This window comes from Vulpes lagopus, chromosome 21 (genome assembly GCF_018345385.1).
Source record: "Vulpes lagopus strain Blue_001 chromosome 21, ASM1834538v1, whole genome shotgun sequence".
Lineage (NCBI taxonomy): Eukaryota > Metazoa > Chordata > Mammalia > Carnivora > Canidae > Vulpes > Vulpes lagopus.
Window position 1 is genome coordinate 28,586,909 of NC_054844.1, and position 18,364 is coordinate 28,605,272.

The 18,364-nt window shown below is 36.1% G+C and overlaps 1 protein-coding gene across 1 annotated transcript in view; it reads right to left on the minus strand.

Moving 5' to 3' along the window:
- The window catches only part of AMN1 (antagonist of mitotic exit network 1 homolog), a 56,049-nt gene that overhangs the window by 16,900 nt on the left and 20,785 nt on the right, over positions 1-18,364 (minus strand). The window contains exons 2-4 of the mRNA XM_041735578.1: positions 12,565-12,692; positions 6,392-6,609; positions 6,010-6,066 (exon numbers count right to left, since the gene is read on the minus strand). Of these exons, the coding sequence (XP_041591512.1) occupies positions 6,010-6,066; positions 6,392-6,609; positions 12,565-12,692 (403 nt within the window). The remainder of the gene's footprint in view (positions 1-6,009; positions 6,067-6,391; positions 6,610-12,564; positions 12,693-18,364) is intronic.

Below are 18,364 nucleotides of genomic sequence, written 5' to 3' on the forward strand. Positions count from 1 at the left end.
ACTCGATTCTGGGACCCCAGGATCACACCCTGGGCCAAAGGCAGGTGCTAAACTGCTGAGCCGCTGAGCCACCCAGGGATTTCCCCCCTGGTCGTATCTTTTAAAGCTAAATGTGTACTTACTATATGGCCTAGTAATTCCATTCTTAGGTGTTTACACAAGAAAAATGAACATGTATGTCTATTATAAAGACTTGTGTGCAAATTTCCATAGTAGTATTCATAATACTCCAAAATTTGAACAACCCAAATGTCCATCAAATGGTGAATGTCTAAACAACTGTGTCATATCCCCACTATGGAATATTACTCAGCAAAATAAATAAGTAAGTAAAAGGAATGAAATTTTTTTTTAAAGGAATGAAATATTAACAATGCAACAACATAGATGAATCTCAAAAACATTATGCTAGGTTAAAGAGGTAAAAGAAAAAAGTGAAAAAACAAACTGTGTTACATGATTCCATTTATATAAAATTCTAGAAATTTTAAAAGCATAATGACAAAGTAAATCACTGGTTGCCTAGGGATGGAGGCATGGGAGAGAACTGATTGGAAAGGGATGGAAAAAATGTTTTAGGGTGGTGGAAATGTTTTATACCTAATTGGGTGGTCAAAGGCTGTACAACAATTACCAAAATTCATCAAATTATACACTTAAAATGGGTAACTTTTTATGCAAATTATACCTTAATAAAGCATGAAAAATTAAACACAGTTTTGAATGAAAAGCAAACTGTAATAGAACACATACATTATAAAACTATCATGTGAAAGTTTAAAACATAAGTCAATACTATATCTTGTTTATCGATCTATATTTGTCTATCCATATACATGGAAGTATACAAACACACAAGGTAACATACACAGGTGTCTTTAGAATAGTGGTTATTTTGAAGGAAGAAAGGGAGAATAAATGTGGGGGGAGCTTTATACATGATATATTATTTTTAACAAGGAACTGAAATAAATACAGAAAATGTTGAAATTTAAGTGGTTGGTCCACAGGTTTGTGTTATATTACTTTCTGTCCTTTTCATATGTTTGAAATATCATATACCCCTTGTTTGATGTTCTAATTTGGAATCCTTCTGCACTGCTGGTGGGGATGTAAAATGGTACAGCCACTGTGATAACAGTATGACAGTGTCTTAAAAAATTAAACATGGCATTACCATATAATCCAACTATTTCATTTCTAGGTATAAATCCAAAGGATTGAAAGCCAGGAACTGGAACAGGGATTTGAAAGCCAGGGATTTGTACACTTATGCTCATAGCAGTAGTAGTCACAATGGTGAAAAGGTGGAAACAAATATTGATAGATGGATAAACAAGACGTTTACATATATACATCACACACATAAGCATGTATATAAACATATACATATATAAACATATATACATGTGTGCATATATATATGAATATGTCATATATATACAATGAAATATTATGCAGCCTTTAAAGGAATGAAATTCTGATACATGTAGCAACACAGAAAAACCTTGAAAACATGCTAAGTGACATGTCAGACAAAAGGACAAATATTGTATGATCTACTTATGAGTTATCTAGAATAGGCAAATTCATAGAGAACAACTGGAACAGAGGTAGTTAGAGGCTGAGAGGAAGGGGTAATGGGGAGATATTGATTAATGGGTAACGAGTTTCAGTGCAGGATGAAGAAAAAGTTCTGGAGGTGGATTGTGGCAATGGCTACACAACAATGTGAATGTACTTAATTCCACTGAATTGTACCCCCCAAATAGGTAAAGTGGTAAGTTTTGTGTTGTGTATATCTGACCTCAATAAAAAAACATTTTAAGAATTCTGGAAATAAGATTTATCTAATAGTTGACACATATATTTATGATGTTAGTATTTTTTCCTCCTGAAAAGTTATGAAGTTGGTGTACATATTATAATCAGTCATATCTTATAAATAAAGGAAATGTGAGTATATTGAAAACTCATAAAAATTGAGGAAAAAAGGGGTGCCTAGATGGCTCAGTTGGTTAAGCATCTGCCTTCCTCTCAGGTCAGGATCCCAGGGTCCTGGATCAAGCCTCACATGGGGCTCTCTGCTCAGTGGGAAGTCTGCTTTTCCCTCTCCCTCTGCTAATCTCTCCTTCTCCCCAACCTGTTTGTGATCTTTCTCTGTCTCTCTCAAATAAATAAACAAAATCTTTAAAAACATTTGAGGAAAAAAGCATCTTGCTATAAATTGGCAAAGTCTACAAAGAAATACAATTTGAGAACAGATGGAAGGAATAGTGTTCAACATTTAAAATATATCAAGGCACAAAAAAAAAAATGCTGCAAACTGGAGTCTTGGCAAAATTGTGAATTCACAATGTAACCTTCACAGGAACCAATTTTACAATATGAATTAGGACCATAAAGTATCCATATCTACTGATCCACTTTTTCTGGATTTTGGAGTTCATTACAGAAATGGAAGAAAAAAAGTATAAACCCCAACATATAATTATCTCTAATAGCTAAAAAGTAGAAATAACCTGAATTGCCAACAACAACAAAAGGAAAGAATGATACATCCTATGAATAGATTTTGTTCTCTGATATATCAATGCCTAGAACATAGCAGGTACTTAATAAATACTTGTTGAATAAGTGCCTAGAATTGCAGTAAAACATGAGGATAAAAAGAGGATAAAATGATGAACAAAATGGTCTCTGCTCACTGGAGCTCAAATCAACAGAAATTTCAGAAATAATCATGACACTCAATATATGTTGTAACATGTTTGTGTGTTTGTCAATCTTTAGAAGAGGTCTTTAGGTTTTTTTTTTTTTATTTTTATTTATTTATGATAGTCACACAGAGAGAGAGAGAGGCAGAGACATAGGCAGAGGGAGAAGCAGGCTCCATGCACCGGGAGCCTGACGTGGGATTCGATTCCAGGTCTCCAGGATCGCGCCCTGGGCCAAAGGCAGGCGCCAAACCGCTGCGCCACCCAGAGATCCCCATTTAAAAAAAAATTATTATTAAGTAAACTCTACCCCCAACGTGGGGCTTGAACTCATAACCCTGAGATCAAGAGTCACATGCTCTGCTGACTGAGCCAGCTGGGGTGCCCTGAGGTCCTTAGACTTTAAATCAAATTGATTTTCAAGTTATAAGCAATTAAGCAAGATTGATAATATAATTTCCAGGAATAGAATATATGAAAAGAGAGAGATTAAAACAGAGCATGTGATAAAAAGCAGGAATCCATATTATATTGTCCACTAGAGAAAAGTCAGTAAAAAAGATGAAAAAATTTGTATTTCAATTTGAGTCAGAAATTGTGGTCACAAAAATACTGGATGCTATGAAACAAAGATTAAAGTATATTCACCTTGTTTAAGGAAGGAATTAAGTTCTAATAAAGTTTAGAAAGATTTCCACTGAAATGTCTTGGCACTTAGAGAAATAAGATTTGGAAAATTGAAAAAAAAAAAACCCTTAATGATATGGCAGTATAACTGCCAACACTTATTGGTAACTGAATCTTTTTTTAAGTCTGCTTAGGTTGGTGCTCCTAATTTTATTTTACTTTATTTTTTTTTTTAAGATTTTATTTATTTATTCATGAGAGACAGAGAGAGAGGCAGAAACATAGGCAGAGGGAGAAGCAGACTCTCCACAGGGGACTTGATCCCAGGACCCTGGGGATCATGCCTTGAGCTGAAGGCAGACACTCAATCACTAAGCCACCCAGGTATCCTGGTGCTCCTAATTTTATAATGCTGAAGTAAATATGTAGGTGTGTTTTCTATCATTGCATGACCACTAATCTGGTGGCTTTATTAGGGAATGATAAACTAGGTTAACTGGGAATTTTATTAAAAATGATTATAAGATAATGTTATTGTAAGAATTAAAAACCTAATGAATATAAGGCAATAGTATGGAGGCTGGAATATAGTTAGTATTCAATAAATGTTAGTATTTTATTTATTTATTTATTTATTTAGTTTATTTAGTTTATTTATTTAATTTATTTATTTATTCATTCATTCATGATAGACATAGAGAGAGAAAGGCAGAGACACAGGCAGAAGGAGAAGCAGGCCCCATGCCGGGAGCCCGATGCGGGACTTGATCCCGGGACTCCAGGATCGCGCCCTAGGCCAAAGGCAGACACTAAACCGCTGAGCCACCCAGGGATCTCTCCAAATGTTAGTATTTTAAACAGTAAACATTATGGCAGAGTTTATTGCTCCTACAGTTAGGATCAATTTGGAATCTGGAACTTGGTATAAGAAAATATGGTAATTTCTTAATCAGATGATTTGTAAAAATATATGTGCTATAAATATATGCTATATATATGCTCTATATACATACTCATGCACACACATACATAAAAGCAGGATGTAGATATAAAAACAAAAAAATTGTCTCTAGGCAATAACTCAAGGAGAAATATTTTGGCAAAAACATGGTATTGCTATTCTTTCATGATAGTTAATGGTAACATTTATAATTCATGTATAGCCTGTTTACTTCCATAAAGAATTTGATGTGGCTTATCATTGAAAAGCATATCTATATTAAATAAGACTAAAAACCTCACTATAAATCGGGAAAGGAGGAAACCTAAAAACAGGTTGTAGGTGCCACATGAGTCACTGAATAGAAGGGCTGAACACTAATTTAGGATCTTCTTTTTTTTTTTTTTTCTTTTTTTTTTCTTTTTAGTTTATTTATTCATGACAGACACAGAGATAGAGAGAGGCAGAGACATAGGCAGAGAGAGAAGCAGGCTTTCTGCTAGGAGCCCAGTGTGGGCTGGATCAGGCCCTGAGCTTGAAGGCACAAGCTCAACCACTGAGCCACCCACGCATCCCCTAATTTAGGATCTTTTTTTAAAAAATTTTTGAAGGATTTTATTTATTCATTCATAAGAGACACAGAAAGAGAGGCAGACACACAGGCTGAGGGAGGAGAAGCAGGTTCCGTGCAAGGAGCCTGATGTGGGACTCAATCTCCAGAACCTGGGACCACACCCTAAGCCAAAGGCAAATGCTCAACCGCTGAGCCAACCAGGCATTCCTAATTTAGAATCTTCTTAAATAGCTGTAAAATATGTTTGTTGGAGAAGAAAACCTTTTTCCTCTTAGTTTCTCTTAGGTTTTATCTTTGGGAGCCTGTGGATTAAAATGACAAAGACTAGCAAGAGAAAAGGCAAATTTGGTCACACACAAGCTCACAAAGAAAGTGGCTCAAAGAAATGGCTACAATATAGAGTTTATATATCATCTTCATAGGAGAAAGGGAGGGGGAGAAACGACACTTAGAGAAAAACAAATGACTTTTAGGGAAAACAAAGTGCGCCTTTAGAGAGTAGATGGGAGTATGATAGTCTTCTGACAATGTTTATGTAATTTCTCATTTGACTCCTGCAGTGAGAGGAGTAATCTTTCTGGTATTGGGTAGTCTTCCTTGAAGGGGGTTTGATGGCAGTTGAAGTCTTTTGACTCTGTTTTTAGGTAGATGGAAGGAAAGTACTTCAGACAAAGCCTCTTTTAAAAGCATCTGTTGATTCTGAAACATCTAGCTCAAAATAATTTTTATGTGACAGGTATATTCTGGATCACTTCATGTATATTAAGAAAATAGGATGGCAAGACACTAAGTAGTCCTGGTAATGAAAATTCTAAATAATATCTCTTTACATTGATAAACTTTCATAATCTTCACTGTAATAAGATTATCCTTAGATGTGTTGGAAGCTAAAACTTCTGGAAAATGAGAATTTTCATTTGAACTAAAATGGGTTTTTATTTAAAGTGTGCTTTACCTCCTAACTTTAACAGTTTTTCCTCACTCTGGAAATAAAGAGATGGAGGCAAAAACCAAACCAAACCACCAAACAGATGGCATGGGAACCCCTAATTGATATTAAGGGGCTGGTTGTTTGCTATATTCAAAAAGCAATTTCTGAGGATAATATAAAAATTTAGTTAGCATCAACTTTATAGATATTTTTAAATTACCTCTAATTTCTTGGCACAAGGTCCATTAACAAGAGCAACCACACCGTCATCAGATACCTAAGCAAAGAGAACATGCAACATGGCACATAAATGGGAAAGCTGAAAGTAAAATTTTCTAAATATTATTAATCATTTATATATGGTTTTATTGCCTCCCCATTCAGCAAACATGTGTTTTAGCCACACTTACCTTTTTTGCCTTTACTTAAAGTAATTGAGGGGACTGTGCCAAATTATATTGCAATTGTATAACCACTGAAGCATGAGGTGGTCAACAATTTCAACAAAAACCAAAAAATTAATTATGTTCTTCTGATGAGTCACTGAAATTCACTGGGCAAACACATGCAGTCTTTATATTTCAAGTCTGTATTTCACTTACCTGAGTAGCTGAAAAATCAACACACTGCAAAAATGGGCAGTTTTCTCCCAATGCGTGTAAGGACACATCAGTAATTCCTAAACAGCCACCTAAATCAATGATCTTTAACAGCCGGCAGTTGAGTGCAAGAGCAAGGACTCCTTCGTCAGTAAGATTGCAGCATCTTTTCAAAGAAGCTTCATGGAGGTATGAACAAGAGGAAGCCACAGCTTTTATTCCTGGGGGAAAGCACATACATATGTATATATAGGAGAAATGCGACTGGTTTTCCTTTTAGCAATCACCTGTATTGACATGCCCAACTATATGTTAGCTTTTTGCTAAGGAGTCCATCTCTGAGGTTATACTTACTTTCTAGTGATGCTGTGATTATTAAAACTTTTTTGGAATATTTCAGGAATTCTCTACATAGTCTGTAATATATCATTCAGAATATCCACAAAGAATGGCCAGACTTTGTTGTTGACCAGTAAATCTGCCCTTAGGAGATAGCCAAAAGTCATTCAGAATCAAATTAGCTAATTAAATAATTGATGGATCTTCTTTTTGTTAAAACAAAAGTTTTAGGGGCACCTGGATGGCTCAGTCAGTTAAGCATCTGCCTTCAGCTCAGGTCATGATCCCAGGATCCTGGAATTGAGCCCCATGTCAGGCTCCCTGCTCAGCTTGGAGTCTGCTTCTCCTTCTCCCTCTGCCCTCTTTCCTACTTGTGCTCTGTCTCTCTCTCAAATACATAAAAATTTTTTTTTACACCTTAAAAAAAGTTTTAAAGTAATAAGGTTAGTGAAAGGGAAAGGAGAGAAAATGAGTGGGAAATATCAGAGAGGGAGACAGAACATGAGAGACTCCTAACTCTGGGAAATGAACAAGGGGTGGTGGAAAGGGAGGTGGGTGGGGGGTGGGGGTGACTGGGTGATGGGCACTGAGGGGGGCACTTGATGGGATGAGCACTGGGTGTTATAGTATATGTTGGCAAATTAAACTCCAATAAAAAAAAAATAAACTGAAAAAATAAAGTAATAAGGTTAGTTTTCTTGTGCACTCTGAAGGGAAATTGCCCAATGTCTTAGGTAACAGTTTTCATGCTTATCCTTAAGAATCATATTTATGTCTCTCCATTCTCTCTTCCCCTTTTGACTTTTATTTATTTATTTATTATTTTTTTTAAAATTTATTTATGATAGTCACAGAGAGAGAGAGAGAGAGAGAGAGAGAGAGAGGCAGAGGGAGAAGCAGGCTCCATGCACTGGGACCCCAACGTGGGATTCGATCCCGGGTCTCCAGGATCGCGCCCTGGGCCAAAGGCAGGCGCCAAACCGCTGCGCCACCCAGGGATCCCCCCTTTTGACTTTTAATTCCAATTAAATTGATGTAAATGCACATTGGAGACTGGTACATAATGTATCACAAAAATAAAAGAGTACTTTGGGGATCCTGGGCCCTTCAATCATGCATACACATTAAAACAATGTTAAGAGATGCCTTTATGAGCAAAATACACAAAAAACAAGGTGATGAATTCATGTGTAGGTAATTTTTACTGTTTTCCATATCTTAAGACAGGGCTTTTAATTAATCAATTAATTAATTTTTATGCCCCTGAAAGAACTTTTGTTTTATTCATCAATGTCCAGCATGAAAGTTCTTTTTAGTGAGCTATCATTTGTGTAAATACTTAAAAATGTATGTTTCTTTGTAGTATTATGAGTAGCCTAACTTGCTAACCAAGATGATTGCAAAATATAGCAAACTACTCACAAAACTTTCTAGAAAGAGTTAAAATCCTTTCTTGATCAAAAAAGAATAAAAATCCTCTAATTTATGTAATAGTTTCACTTAAAAAAGTGGTTTGACTGGTTATAAAAAAACTATGTGTTATAGAGGATAAAAGGTACAGCATAGGGAATACAGTCAATGGTATTGTAATAGTGTTGTATGGTGACAGATGGTAGTGACACTTGGGGTGAGCACAGTATAATGAAATACAGTTTGTCTAATCATGAAGTTGTATATCTGAAACTAATGTAACATTGTACGTCAACTCTAATAAAATTTCTTTTCAATAAAAAAAAGCTATCATTGTACAGACTGATAGAAGAGTGCTAGTAAATTTAATCTGATGATGATTTAACTTTCTCTTGTAATTTTGCATCAAGAAAGCCCTAACAAAGTATGAACTGGTCAATGGCAAATCAATTTCAAAGTGTTCTGAGCTCTCTTACACAGATGTCCATCCACGTTTACTTTAAATTTGTTTCTCTCTTACTCTCTCTCTCTCTCTCTTTTTTTTTATTTATTTTATTTTTTAAAAAGATTTTATTTATTTATTCATGAGAGACACAGAGAAAGGCAGAGACACAGGCAGAGGGAGAAGCAGGCTCCACGCAGGGAGCCTGATGTGGAACTCGATCCTGGGATTCCAGGATCATGCCTTGGGCCGAAGGCAGGCGCCAAACTGCTGAGCCACCCAGGGATCCCAACACTTCATTTAAAAGAAATAATTTTTAAAAGTTTATTTAAATTCAATTAGCATAATGTATTATTGGTTTCAGAGGTAGAGGTCAGTGATTCATCAGTCTTATATATAACACCCAATGTTCACTACATTAAGTGCCCTCCTTAAAGCCCATTACCCAGCTACCCCCATCCCCCCACCCACATCCCTTTCAGTGAACCTCAGTTTGCTTCCTCTAATTAAGAGTCTCTTATGGTTTGTTTCCCTCTCTGATTTCACCTTATTTTATACTTTCCTCTCTTCTTCTATGATCCTCTGTTTTGACAAACACTTCAACTGAACATTCAGGCTGATTTAGAAGCCAATATAGTATAGTGTTAAGAACATGTCTTCTGGAGCAGACTGCCTGATATTGAACCCTATAAGTATGATCAAGCTCTGGTTTTTGTGTGTGTGTGTGTGTGTGTGTGCCTCAATATCCTCATTCTTAAAATGGGCATAATATTTTGTGAGAAATAAAGGTGCCTTGCTTACAATATATGCTATATATAATTGTCAACTATTATTATAAATGATATTTTGGTAGGCATACTTGTGTGCTTTCCCAATTATTTTCTGGGGATTAATCTCAGAAGTAAATGGTAATTATATAGAGTGATGGAGATGTTAAATAACCCTATTGTAATCATTTTGCAATGTATAAATGCATCAAGGGGTGCCTGGGTGGCTTAGTTAAGCATCTGCCTTCAGTTTAGGTCATGATCTCAAGGTCCTGGGATTGAGGCCCCATCAGGCCCCCTGCTCAGTGAGGATTCTGCTTCTTCTCCCCCGACTCTCCTCCCTGCTTGTGCTTTCTTTCTTTCTCTGTCTCAAATAAAACAACAACAACAAACACTTAAAAAAATAAGCATGTCAGATCATCACATTATATTGCATGCTTTAAACTTATACAATGTTACATGTTAATTATATTTCAATAAAACTGGAAAAATACTGGAACTAAAATTGTTGAGTCACAATAGTAAGCACATTTTTAGGACTTCTGTTAATGGCAAGCTGTCCTCCTTTTAGCTAAAAGTTTTTTTTAAAATTTTTTAAAAAATTTTTTTCTAAAAGGTTTTTTAAATCAATTTACACTCTCACCAACAGGAGATAAAAGTGACCATTGCCCACACTATTATCAACACTGGATATTATTATTTTTTAAGTCTGCCAAACTGAAAGGCAAACTGTGACTGTTATGACTAATAAGGTTTTTTTCCTTTGAGGACTTCCTGATTCTTTTTAGTATTTTTTTTTAAAGATTTGTTTATTTATTTATGATAGACATAGAGAGAGAGAGAGGGAGGCAGAGACACAGGAGGAGGGAGAAGCAGGCTCCATGCCGGGAGCCCGACGTGGGACTCGATCCCGGGACTCCAGGATCGCGCCCTGGGCCAAAGGCAGGCGCTAAACCGCTGAGCCACCCAGGGATCCCCTAGTATTTTTCCTTTGAGTACTTCCTGATTCTTTTTAGTATTTGTTTTGATTTTTCTTATCAATTTGTAGGGATTCTTTAAATTGTCAAGATAACAAACTTATGGAGTTGCATGTGTGTGGCAAATATTTTTCCAAGTTTGTTACTTGACTCTGCTTCTTTTTTCTTCTTGCTATAAGAAGTTCATATTGTTATGTAATCAAGTCCATCAACTTTTTTCTTCTTGGTTTCTAACTTTGGTGTCATGTTTAGAAAGGCCTCCTCCATCCAACTATAAAAAGAGTTAGGAAATATTTCAAAGAGAGCCATCCAATGATGCATGCAACTTTGCAACAGATGTTCAATCCGGCTTTTTGAATAATTTCATAAGCAGGACTCATACAGATAGAGATTTGAGGGAGAACACCAAAGAAATCATACTTCTGGGCTTTTAAAAAATATTTTATTTATTTATTTGAGATAGAGTGTGAGAGAGAGCATAGCTTGCTGGGGGAGAAGCAGACTCCCTGCTGAGCAGAGAACCTGACAAGGGTCTCAGGACTCTGGGATCATGACTGAGCTGAAGGCAACAGCCAACTGAGCTACCCAGGCACCCCAAGTTTTTTTTTTCTATCTCATTCACTCCTTAGCTATTTTCTATTTAGATTAAAATTAGGTTTAAATGAATATTAAAGATTGCCATAAAACAAAAATTTAAACCACTGGAATATAGACTAAAGGGTGAGAACAAAATGGAGATGATGGGAAAATGAAGAAAACCACCAGTTTTTGGTAGTGTCATAATATTTCTTCTTTGGGCCACACACAAACTATATACATCCACAGAACCATCAACAGTAAGAACCTAGGGATATTATTCTATCTTTACAGAGCTAAGCAGACTACAACACTAAAATGTCTATGTTCCAATGCAAGCTGTCATGAAGAAAACAAAGCATTAGAGGTACATTGGGTTAACGTTAAAAGAAACAGTAATGGCACATCTAAGTGCATTTACAATATGAGGTTACAGGGACAGTCATGTACTGGAGTGCTATAATCAGAGTTTGTTCTCTTTTGATCATAGGCTTTGGTCATTAGAACCAGAGTTTCTGTAGTAGACTAGTCTAGTGCAGAGTCTCAGCAGACAGTGATGATGGCTGCAAACCCATTTTACAGTTAAGAGAACTGAGACTCAATGTCAGAAAGAGTGGCAGAACCAGGATTTTAATTCAGGCTGGAGGGCCTTACTATACTTACTGCCTTATAGAATAGCCAATTTTAGCTATTTTAACTTTAGGGAAGTTTAGAAGAGTGGCTTTTAACTGCTGATTGTTTTTTTTTTTAAAGAAAAATTTTTTTAAAGGATTGTATTTATTTATCCATGAGAGACACAGAGAGAGAGAGGGAGAGAGAGGCAGAGACATAGACAGAGGGAGAAGCATGCTCCACCAGGGAGCCCGATGTGGGACCCGATCCCTGGACTCCAGGATCATGTCCTGGGCCAAAGGCAGATGCTAAACCACTGAGCCACCCAGGTGTCCCTAACTGCTGATTGATAAAATCAATTTAGTAGACTCTGATCAACACTTCTGTAAATTGAAAAAAGATAGAATAAAGTAGAAAATATCCAAGTGTGCTATACATAGTATGGTTACATGTAAATGGGTTTGTGGACCAGAGACATAATATAGCATGTATTTCTTACTGCAGGTTTTTTTTTTCTTTTTGTCATTTGTGTATTCATTTTGCATTTTTATTTTTACTTTTTCCAGATTTATTGAGGTAAAGTTGATCAAAAAGCTGAAAACTTTTTGAAAATGTAGAGATCCAGGGTGCTGGTAGGATGAAGACAAGGGGAGCAGCTAAAAGAATGGTGAGAGAAGATATTTTTAGTAACTATTACACATGAACATTTTGGTTATCTGGAGAAAAAAAAGAACCCCAATGTTTTATTATATTTTAAAATTATTACTAATCCCACCATATGTCATTGCTCCAAAAGTCTGAAACCATATCTTTTTTTTTTTCAAGATTTTATTTATTTATTCATGAGAGACACAGAGAGAGAGGCAAACACGGGCAGAGGGAGAAGCAGGCTCCACGCAGGGAGCCTGACCTGGGATTCAATCCTGGGTCTCCAGGATCACACCCTGGGCCAAAGGTGGCACCAAACTGCTGAGCCACCTGGGCTGCCCCGAAACCATATCCAAACAGTAAAATATAATATGCTTGCTTTGCAATTGTACACTCTTACCTCACTTATATTTGAATCTGTTATCTGCCCCTGGGTACTCATTATTTTAATCAGTCTATCTTTTATGTTGGGAGGCAAAGGCTTAATGTCTGTGATATATCTGGAAATATTCTTCATGAAGCACCACAGGCATCTGAAATACAAATACAATATAATAAATTACATGGTACTGGTACCGATTCCTAATAACTTATGCTGTTTGCTTGACTAAGTGCCTTTTCATAAACAGGGTGTACATGGTTTATTAATATTTGCAACTAAAGCTTGCTAAGATTCAAAAGCCTTGGACATGCCTAGTTAGGCTCTGAGGCTTTTCCCTTTACATTTTTTTTCTAAGCAAACCTCATTTACTAAAATGCATTCTAAGTTACAAAAAAACAAACAAAAAACACTTTTACTAAGGCAGCCTCTCTAATTCCTAAGATACAGTTACTATCAAGATTTCAGTTACATATTCCTAAATAAATATTGAGCTAGGGCCTACGAACTGACAAGTTTTATCTATTAATGCAGCAAAATTTTCTCTATTTTTCTTAAAAGTTATGTGTATAATGAAATCATGAGAGAACTACAACCACAAAGATTGCATAAATTGTACAAGTCATAGAGATAACAAACTTGGTGTCAGGAATGTACATGCATAAAGCAGAGTTATCAGAGGAGGCAATAACCAAGGCCCATATGACCAACATATCTCATATGTAGTCTGAAATTCCAACTCTCTGAGAAACTCATACTATAAACAAACAAACAAAAAACAAACATATATCTTACTTAAACCTCTGATGACAAATACTTCCACATATATATAATTTTACATTCATGAATTTCCCTGTCCTATCCCTTCCCCTTCTGTTAGATTAGTTCCTCCCACTAATATCTAGTGTATATTCTTTTTTTTTTTATATGTGTACGTGTGCACACATGTGCATTTTGAGGGTGGATCACTGTTTCCTAAAATAGCCTCACCTGTAGACTCAGTTTTCTGTACCCTTTTTCATTCAATAATATCTTACAAAATTCTTCAAATCATCAGGTATAGTTCTAATGCTTCTTTACTGGCTTTAAAATATTTTACAGCATGGAGGATTTATTTAGTCATTCTCCTACTTACGAACATTCCACTGTTTCTGGGACATGTTAATATACATTGTCAGATTGTTTTCTAGAAAGTCTGTAATACTTCATATTTTTATCAGCAATACTAGAGTACTGTATTCCTCTACATCTCTCAAGCAACAAGTTCATTTTATTTTTCCATTTATTTCAGTTTTCTCCGTTTCCCAATCCCATCTCCCACCACTCGAGGAATCCATTCTAATGTCTAATGTGTGTCCTTTCATTGTATGTATCCTTTTAACATGCTTGTTGTATTTCTGATTTACATATCTGGTATTTGTCATAGATTTGTTTAGTTTTTCACTTACCAATGTTTTTAAGATCTACCTATCCTTAAATGTTGGACAGTCTCATGTGTGAAAAGTGGTATCTCATTATTACCTTAATTTTTATTTCTCTCATTACTAGTAAATTTGATATCTTTCCATGAACTTGCTGGCCATCTGGATATGCTTTTCTCTAAATTGTCTATTAATTTCCTTTGCCTATTTTGCTATTTTTTTTAAGATTATTTATTTATTTATTCATGAGAGACCCAGAGAGAGAGAGAGAGAGAGAGAGAGAGAGAGGCAGAGACACAGGCAGAGAGAGCAGCAGGCTCCATGTAGGGAGCCTGACATGGGACTCGATCCTGGGTCTCCAGGATCACACCCTGGGCTGAAGGCGGCGCTATACCGCTGAGCCACTCGGGCTGCCCCTATTTTGCTATTTTTTGACTTAAATTCCTAAGAGGTTTTTTTTTTTTTTTTTTTTTTTTTGCCAAATAAATGACTAAATTTGTATTTGTTTTATGAGTATTCAGAGAATGTATATTCTCGAAGAGATGTAATGTTGTATTATACATGTATGCCTAAATATATCTCTCCATGTATGTATATGTATATGCACACAGATATATTATGTGAATATGATAGTATTATTTAATTCTTCTGTTATTTTTTCTACAGTATTTATAGAACTCTTTTTTAAAAAAGATCTTATTTATTTATTTTAGGGAGACAGAACTAGTGTGAGTGGAGGGGAAGAGCAGATTGCACTGAATATGGATCTGGACACAGGGCTTGATCTCACAACCCTGAGATCATGACCTGACCTGAAATCAAGAACTGGATGCTTAACCAACTGTGCCACCCAGGCGCCCCTAAATTTTTAGAATTTCTAATTTACAATACTTGTACTTTTAAAAAAGATTTTATTTATTTGAGATAGACCATGCATGGGGCGGGGGGCATGCAGAGGGAGAAGGAGAAACAGGTTCTCCACTGGGAAGTGAGCCTGATGTGGGCTCAATCCCAGTACCCCAGAATCATGACCTGAGCGAAAGGCAGATGCTTAACTGACTGAGCCACCCAAGTGCCCTGACAATACTTATATTTTGAAATCAAATTTTACTTTCCTTTCTACTGGTTTTTGTTTTTTGTACATTACTGTTTTATAATGAAAAAATTTAAAATACATAAAAATAAACTAGGATGACATAAAATCTATGCAGCATAAATCTAGAATTTTAAATTTTTAATAATTCTAAATAATTTTTAATAAATTCAAAATTTATTCTTTATCATAGTGTGTCAGACATCTTTCTTAAGACATAAAATATTTCAGGTATAAATAAAGCCTCCTGTGTACACCCACATAGGTTTATTCTTTATCTCCCTTTGCAGAGGTAACCACTACCATGAAATTTTTAAAAAGTTTGTATCCATGATTTTATTATCATTTTACTACTATAATATATATGCATAAATAATATTGTTTTCTATACTTGCTTTTTTATTTTTTAAGATTTTATTTATTTATTCATAAGAGACAGAGAGAGAGGCAGAGACACAGGCAGAGGGAGAAGCAGGCTCCATGCATGGAGCCCATCGTGGGACTTGATCCCAGGTCTCCAGGATCATGCCCTGGGCTGAAGGTGGTGCTAAACCGCTGAGCCACCGGGGATGCCACTGTTTTCTATACTTGTAAAATGTAGAGAAGTATATTAAGTTTCCTACCATGGCTGAACTTGTCAGCTGTCCTTGTATGTGACAATTTTCCTGTTTTATAAGACTTGGGTGTTAATGGCAAATTCATGAGCATTACATCTTCTTGTGGAATAGTCCCTTTATTGTTAAGTAATATCTCTCTATCCATATTATTTTTCACATCAGATTGTATTCAGTCTGTTTTTAATATTGTTCTACCATCTTTTTTTGCTGACATGATTATAAGACCCATCTTGTAATTGTTGCAGGTAGCTGTAGTTTGTCCATTTTAATTTTCAGTTTATGTCCATTTTCAATGCTGCATAATATTCCATTGTTTGAACTGCTGATGTACAATTGGGTGGTTTATAATTTACTATTATGAATAATATTCATATGAATACTCTTGGACAGGTCTTTTGGTGCATGTGTTCCTGTGTTTTGATCGAGTATATGCCTAGGAGTGGAATTGCTGGCTCATAAGGTATGCAAATGTTTAGCTTAATGCCAAACGTTTTCTGAAATGACTGTACTGATCCTACTTTCATTCAATGGGAGTTTCTGGAATCCATATCCTTGCCAACACTCAGCATTATCAGTCTTTTTAATTTTAGCCAATTTATGAATATAATGGTGGCAACACAATGTGACTTTGAATTGCAGTCCCTTATTTATTCATTAATTTGAGCATGTTTTCATTTTTTTATTGTTATTTGGATAGTCTCTTGAGGAGTATCTGTTCAAGTATCCTGACCAGTTTTTGGGGGGTCTATGTTTTACTTAGTGGTATGTAGAGTTCCTTTTATATTTTGGACGTGAGCTTTCTGTTGGTTATATATGTTGCAAATATATTTCCCATTTTGTGGATTGTCTTTTCATTTTCTTAATTATGTCTTATGTTGAAGAGAAGTATAATCTAATGCAGCCTAATATATTGTTTTCTTTATGATAAATTTCTTTTGTGTTCTGTTTATGAACTCTTTCAATGTCCTAAGTTCATAAGATATTCTGCTATGCTTTCTTCTAAAAAAATTCATTACATGAATTGTTTTACCTTTCACTTAAAAAACAAAATTTTTAATTAAGTGATCTCTATGCCCAATGTGGGGCTCAAACTCACAATCCTGAGGTCAAGAGTTGCATACTCTACTGATTGAGCCAGCCAGGCACCCCTACTTTTTGACTTAAAAACTACCTGGAGGGGACGGCTAGGTGGCTCAGTGGTTGAGCGTCTACCTTTCACCCAGGTCATGATCTTGGAGTCCTGGGATCGACTCCCACATTAGGCTCCCTACATGGAGCCTGCTTCTCCCTCTGCCTGTGTTTCTTTCTTTCTTTTTTTTTTTTTAATTTTTATTTATTTATGATAGGCACACAGTGAGAGAGAGAGAGGCAGACACAGGCAGAGGGAGAAGCAGGCCCCATGCACCGGGAGCCTGACGTGGGATTCGATCCCGCGTCTCCAGGATCGTGCCCTGGGCCAAAGGCAGGCGCAAAACCACTGCACCACCCAGGGATCCCTCTGCCTGTGTTTCTGCCTCTCTCTCTCTCTCTCTCTCTCTCTCTGTGTTCTCATGAATAAATAAATAAAATCTTAAAAAAATAAAAGAAATAAAAAAATAAAAACTACCTGGAATTGATTATTGCAAGTGTAAAAAACTATGCAGTGTCTGAGTTTTACCCCACTTACAAACTTACAAGTGAGCCTATTATCAATTTATGAATGCTGGCAGAAAACAAGAAATTCTTGGGTCAAAGAAAAAGGGCTTTATTACTCATGACAAGAGCAGTAGCCAGAGCTTCACATTTATGTTAGTTTCCCATGCCCACCTTTTTTTAAAAAATAGAATTTATTTCTTCCCCCTATGCAGTCTTAAGTCCTACAGTATAATGTAGATAGAGCTCAGATGAATGCTTGCTCACACAGCAGGTTATATTGTAGAAGACGACACTAAGCTTGGGTGATTCACAACTTTTATAAGTAAACTGAAGCAAGTCTGCTTTTTTGGGGGGAAGGAGACAATATTTGCTGCACAAACAACCTTCAGCAATGCCCCAGCTAAAGAGTAGTCAAGATCCTACATTCTTGGGACGCCTGGGTGGCTTAGCAGTTGAGTGTTTGCTTTGGCTCAGGGCATGATCCCGGAGTCCCAGGATTAAGTCCCACATCAGGCTCCCTGCATGGAGCCTGCTTCTCCCTCTGCCTGTGTCTCTGCCTCTGTCTCTCTGTTTCTCATGAATAAATAAATAAAATCTTAAAAAAAAAAAGATCCTACATTCTTGGCATACCCATAAGGTTCATGGCAGATTGCTTCTCCCAACATCTACCCCAAGATGTTCTTGGCTGAACTCAAATATTTGTATACCACTCTGTCAGCAACTCTAATTAATTTGACCAACAAAGGCAGAAGCCAAATCTGTTCAATTTGTCTCTTAAAGCATTTAATTAAGGCTACTATCAATAGTATTCCAAGTAGCAGGATAAAGCCCATCTTTAGTAATGACCTTGACAGCACCCCCAGGGTCCCAGACTCAGGTAACTGTGAATAAGTATGCAAGAGGGGGGAGGAACAGTAAGTCTATTTTAGACAAGATGTTGTCCAATCTATCATCCACTATGAAACATGCAAAGGAATTTCAATTGTTGTTTCAATGACTACATTTTTCTTTTGTAGGGATTCTATTTTTTTTTTTTAGGGATTCTAATTAAAAGAAAAAA